The 6,000-nt window shown below is 36.1% G+C and overlaps 1 protein-coding gene across 2 annotated transcripts in view; it reads left to right on the plus strand.

Moving 5' to 3' along the window:
- Tgi (Tondu-domain-containing Growth Inhibitor) overlaps positions 1–5,196 on the plus strand; it is an 87,837-nt gene extending 82,641 nt beyond the window's left edge. For both annotated transcript variants that reach the window (XM_083133376.1, XM_083133383.1), the window contains exon 6: positions 1,319–5,196. In XM_083133376.1, the coding sequence (XP_082989502.1) occupies positions 1,319–1,470 (152 nt within the window). In that variant the 3' untranslated portion in view covers positions 1,471–5,196. The remainder of the gene's footprint in view (positions 1–1,318) is intronic.
- The last annotated feature ends 804 nt before the right edge of the window (positions 5,197–6,000 follow it).

Raw genomic sequence — 6,000 nt, forward strand, 5'->3', positions numbered from 1 at the left:
GAAAATGACTTACCGGCATAGAATTACAACAACACACCTTCTCTACTATCACTCTGAACTATGGCATTGTTGGATAGAAATTATTTCAGGTTTCAATGTCAACAATGTGCCATATTCCAATTATCTCAAAATTTTGGAGTTTCCTCTCTACCTGTAACTAATGTTCCCCACTAAACTAGTGTTTTCCTGCATGTTTGTGGACAAGTGACAAGAATGCTTTTTCAGTACACACTTTGAAAGCTATGTTGATTAATAATTTTAATCACATGTGTGTAAATGTTTACCAAATGTTATTTGAAAAGAAAGATGTACTGAAAAAGACCCATTCATCCATGAAATATCAATGAATGACTTCTAATTCTAAATGACTGCTTGTTTGGAGTCCAGTGCATATCTCCTTATTGTGTTTTCAAACATAGGTATTTATTCATTTTATTGTTTTAAATATCTGGTCACTTTAGCTGTGGTTCCACGGAAGTCATCCTTCCTTCGTTCACTGTCCTAGTATTATAGTATATTAAACTCTAATGTAAAAAATGTACTTTTTGTTGTATTTTTTTTATTTGCTAGACATTTTGATACAGATACATTGCACATGTGTTTTTGGCAGGAACAAAGGTCATTTAATAATATGTAGGTATTTCAACAAATAACTTCCGTAATCTAACTAGGAAAGAATATATTTTAATCATCTTCATAAAAACCAGAGCTAAATGAAACCTCATCTAAATCAGAGTCTTCATGCAACAAATTGTCCTCTGTACCATCCAGTGAATGCACTCTTAAATGTTTTAACCACTTGGTTGTCACAGTTTCCCATGAAGCTTTGACCCATTCACAAACTTGTGAAATGCTAGGCCTCTTCCTTTTTCATGATTTATACTGATTATTGGCACATAAAGTTGCACCTTGTTTTTCAGACCTATTTTTAAAGGAATAAAACGTCTTTCACACTGGCAAATACGGTAATTATTTCTAGTACATCTTGGACTGACTGCATTTTGCAGACTAGTGACGTCCTGGCATCTGGACTCACAGCCAATATAATCCTCTGTGGGGCATGTGTTGTGTTGTCCCTTCGTTCATCTCATCTTGTCATCATTCATCCTCATTTTCGTGATTAGCCAAAATTGGCAGAATAGGGAAGTTATACAAACTAAATCATTCAATCAATCTAGCCCATCCTGTATCAGGATTGGTATTGGTTCAAAACCTTGGTATGTTGTCCAAGTTGTCTCTTATCAAAATCAAATATGCTTTTATTTCACTGTGCCAAGCATCGTTCCTTTAATGCTCATTGAAATGTTTGCCTTTTCAGTGGATGACCACTTCGCAAAAGCGCTGGGCGACACGTGGGTGAAACTCCAAGCAGAGAGCAAGGCTAAGGAAAGCAAGACGGAGAGGTCAGAAGTCTCGTCATGTTCCAACACTTCCATACACCAGCAACGGCGGGGTCTCGTCTCCACATAGACGACTGCACTGGGCAGATAATCTTATCCTCAATTCTGCACTCCGCTTGAGGGAGTCCGGTGGGGAATCAGCTTTAAAGAACCGAAGTCAGAGGCGAAGTTCATTTTGTAATGTTCCAGTACTTGGAAGGTGTAGTATATTTGACGTGGGATCGTGAGGAGTGAAGCTTTTTTTTGGGGGGGGGGGAAACGGGGGAGTGAGAAATGGAAGTTCCTCAACGTACATGCTCAACAGTCACATGTTTAAAGTAGAGAAAACTAATGGAACAGGGTTTTGTAACTTCCACTGCACAGCTACGAGCTAAATTGCCCATCTCTGTGATGATGGGGCGATGTACTTACTTTCTATTCTCTTTCTGTTTTGTTACCTGGTGATGTTTGACTGGATGTTTTTAGTCTGTCGGCTTACTGCATTTTGTCAGTTGTTGTTGTGTATAGTGAACCACTGTGATACTAGCACATATGTTGGTATTCCATACATACATGTTGCTGTGTTAATGTATTTGTCATTACTTTTTTTTTTTTGTTGAATGAACATTTCGTCTGTACCAGCCAGAGGAATATTGTAAGTTTTTCCATAATGGTGCACAATGTTTTGGCTTACAAATATATAAATATATATATATATGGTAACTGTAATGTTTTAGATATGATAATGAGTGTAAAATTGAATATGTATGAAGAATAGTGTTAGGAGAGTTTTTGATGAGGCAGCACTCTTTGTGTCCACTATGTTGTGTTAAAAAAAAAAAGTTTATGATTAAGATGTCAACTTGAACCATACATGTTTCATTGTATTTTCTATGTAAGCAACAACTGTGTTGACTTTAGCTGGCCAGGGTAGTATTGTAAGGGGGATGAGGGAGAATCCTTCCTGGATATTAGACCCCCCCCCCTTTTTCTGGTTGCCACATACCAACTGAGGCAATACCACTCTGAGTCAATACTGATACCAATGCTCACATTCTTATCAATTCTCACCAATAACAATGTCTATACTTGGAAATGGGAACAATTGAAGATAGTTGATAATATTTATGAATTTTAAAATATAGTTTTTAATTAGAAATATACCATATTTATTGTCCTGCACTGTGTCTGTGTGGTCTAATGTGTCAGGCTTTGGGTTTAGGATACGGGACTTGTGCTGGTTCAAGTCTCCTGGGGGGAAATGTAACAACTGAGATTTCGGACAGTGTACGGAATTGATGACCACCGACCACTGTGAGGAGATTGAGGAGCTAGGAATGAGTTATGGTAACCTCGTCATGGAAACCTAGAACTACTGAGGGTTCAATGTGCTGACCACACAGCACCCCATGACTGATTGGATGATTGCCCCGCCCACCTCTGCTGAGGCATGTCGGAGTGAGGGCAGCAGTCGCTAAGTAGACCCTGGTCCTCAATGTGTCTTGCACCATGGGTTACAGTATAGTTTTTAATTGGAAGTACGTGGCCGTATTTAATTAATCGACCAAAGTTTTGATAAGATAGTTATTTAATCACAGTATCCACTTTTTCCAACAATGCTGTTGTAAAAATAAAGAAAATTCTGCACTTTGCCTAATTTTCAGGACTCTGTAGAAGTGTCAGAAAGCATTTTTGCAGACCTTGTGATATTAAAGGACTCCAGAAAAGTATTGACTGGTATCAGTGATTAAATTTGAATTGATACTTTCCCATACTGATGCATTGGTATTGGTTCAAAAGATTATATTATTTAACATTTACTTATTTCGCTGGGGTTAAACAATATTTGTGATGAGCCCACACAAGATAAAATTACCATACTATAACTTACTAGTTGTTGCAAGTTAGTTGTAATTGTAACTGCACACACACGCATACACACACACATATATATATATATATATATATATATATTGGTTTCATGGAAATCATAGGGTGCATTCATGAAGTCTTAACGAAACGAACAAATTCAACAAATATAACTAGGCTCATGATCCTGGTTTTTTGGTTTGAATTGTTTTTAAGTCCAATTTATGCACAGGAAGGCTAATCTGGACTGGACCTACAGTTTAAAGTGGGATCCGAACCACGTGTGCCTCCACCAGGGTATCGAACCCAGGACCCCTTGTTTATAATGGGACAACGTTATCACTATGACATTGCGGAGGCCCTTGTGAACCTGGTGAAACCAGTTGTTTCACAGACTTAAGGAACACACTAGGTGAAAGTGCAGGCACAGCATTTTGTTGTAGAAAGTTTCCACATGGCATCCAGTGGAAGGGATGTCCTTCTGGCAGATATAAACTCTCTTGTGGGCATTGTTACTCATTTTAATCCCATTTAAGAACAGCTGAGGTGCACTCATCTTGTGCATGTTGCTTCATATCTCTCTGTTCGAATTAAATGGTATTTTCTGAACTAGTGCAGTTAGAAGCTATCATGCACATGCATTGTCTGCAATTAGCAGACAATTTTAACTGAACAAACCAGCCTCCCAAGTCATGAAACTTTTGTTTCTCAAATTTTTAGTAACCATATTTATTACCTTCAATGCATTGGCTCACCTGATTATACACCAGGACATTCAGTATATACTGTGTGCTTTGGTCACCAGTCACCAGCTACCATGCCAAGTCCACAGATATCACACTTAATTGTTAATTTTAAAAAAAAAGAACATCAACATTCCGGTCAAAACAATTTTTCATATACAAATGAAGTGTGTTTACATATCTGCATTGGTGACAGTGGTCACCGAAATCAATTCAATAAAATACACAGGTACAGGATACATACATACATGCATTGCATGTGTATGTTAATATCTTATTGCGTCTAAAGTCCTGTAACATGAACAATTTTTGGTTCATATTATGACAGTAAAATATTACAGCCTAGATGTAGTGCATGGCTGTATTCTTGTAAAATGTTAAATGCAACAGAAGTATTTATTACACAGTCAAATCTTACACAAAAAGCACGTTGAATGTATGATTTGTTATGTTTGTCACAGATGACAATGGAAAAAATGATTACTCAGAAAATATTACATATCTTGCCACAGAGTTGAAAAACCAGGACAATTGAACCTCCCAGATATAATTTTTTGGACACTTTAACCTCTAGGTTAAAAACAGGACACGTGGTCATCACCCTATCAATGCATAGCTTCGAACTTTACATAACTCTTTGGCATTATATATAAGCGTAGCAATCCATTAAATTATATCACTAACATGAATCAAAAGTGAACAAGTGGACACAGTGCTGCCAGGGAAAAGCAATCATGTTAGCATTTTTTTTGTTAAATATAATCAGTGTAGCTTTATCTGAAACCAATAAACAATGAGTACAAAAAAAAATAGAAAGCTACTGTAACTGTGCACATGATTTCTTATTTGTCACATGTAAGATTCATGGCATAGACAATTGTACATTGATGTAAATCTGTTGTATATGTTTTCATGTAGTCACTGTGTAGATTCTTGTAGAATACTGTCCATTCATAATATCAAGTCACATATTGCAAAATTTGAGTCTAGTTTCCATGCACATGAAATGATAATTTTAATAATGTACATCTCGGCTTCTAAAGTATATCTTTGCGAGGCATAATACTGGTATTTAGTTGTTGTTTTTTTTGTATGTAAACAGGGAATGTACGGAGTCGCTATAAGTCTGAGAAGTCTTATGTTGCATATAATTTTATTTATATGGGATATTTGTTTTAATTCTGATGTGAAATAAATATTCACTCTGAAAATTTTACTCTTTGTAAGTTAACCTCTGTTTTTTTTTTTTATTTATTAAGCATATTATGAGCTTTGACACAACATATCTCAATGAATGGTGTAAGGAGTCCGTGGCAAACACTACATATGCCCAGGGATAGCATATGTTAACCCTGTCTAGGGGGTGGGTGGTCAGCTGGTATTGGTTATTTTTGTCAGTATAATGAGTGAAAAGAAAGGTAAAGTGTCATGCATCCGTACATACATACAGTAAAACCTCGTTAATCCAGACTAATGGGGGGATAAGTTGACTGGTTTAACGAAAGTCTGGATTAACTGAAATAACCTAAAAGAACAGTAGAAAGTGCATTAAAACTGTTTATAGCAACAAAACACTTTATTATGGTGTATTTAAAGGGCATAGGTCTAAATACACTATACAGTACTTTCTTTTGCCTGTTCGGATTAAGCGAAGTCCAGCTTAACGAGGATTTACTGTACTTGAAATATGAAGAGGCGAGTCATGGCAGTCATGAGTGGCACCCTAAATTTTTGTTTACAGGGTCAGGCAATTGATAAACCTTGATTATTATTCTTGATATTCTAGCTACTAATTATTACTACAATTATAGTTGTAATAAATAACTATTATAAACTAATAAAAGTAAACCAATTTTATTCCAAATTTTTATATTATATAAACTGGGAGACTTGGCTACTCGAACTGTCAGATGAGTGAATATCCAACACAACTCTTTTCCATGATTTATTTTAAATTTTATACACCTCGTGTACTGAAGTGCATAGTTGTTGTATTTTGTTATTAATCT

The sequence above is a fragment of the Lepisma saccharinum genome, chromosome 1 (genome assembly GCF_977018435.1).
Source record: "Lepisma saccharinum chromosome 1, izLepSacc3.1, whole genome shotgun sequence".
Lineage (NCBI taxonomy): Eukaryota > Metazoa > Arthropoda > Insecta > Zygentoma > Lepismatidae > Lepisma > Lepisma saccharinum.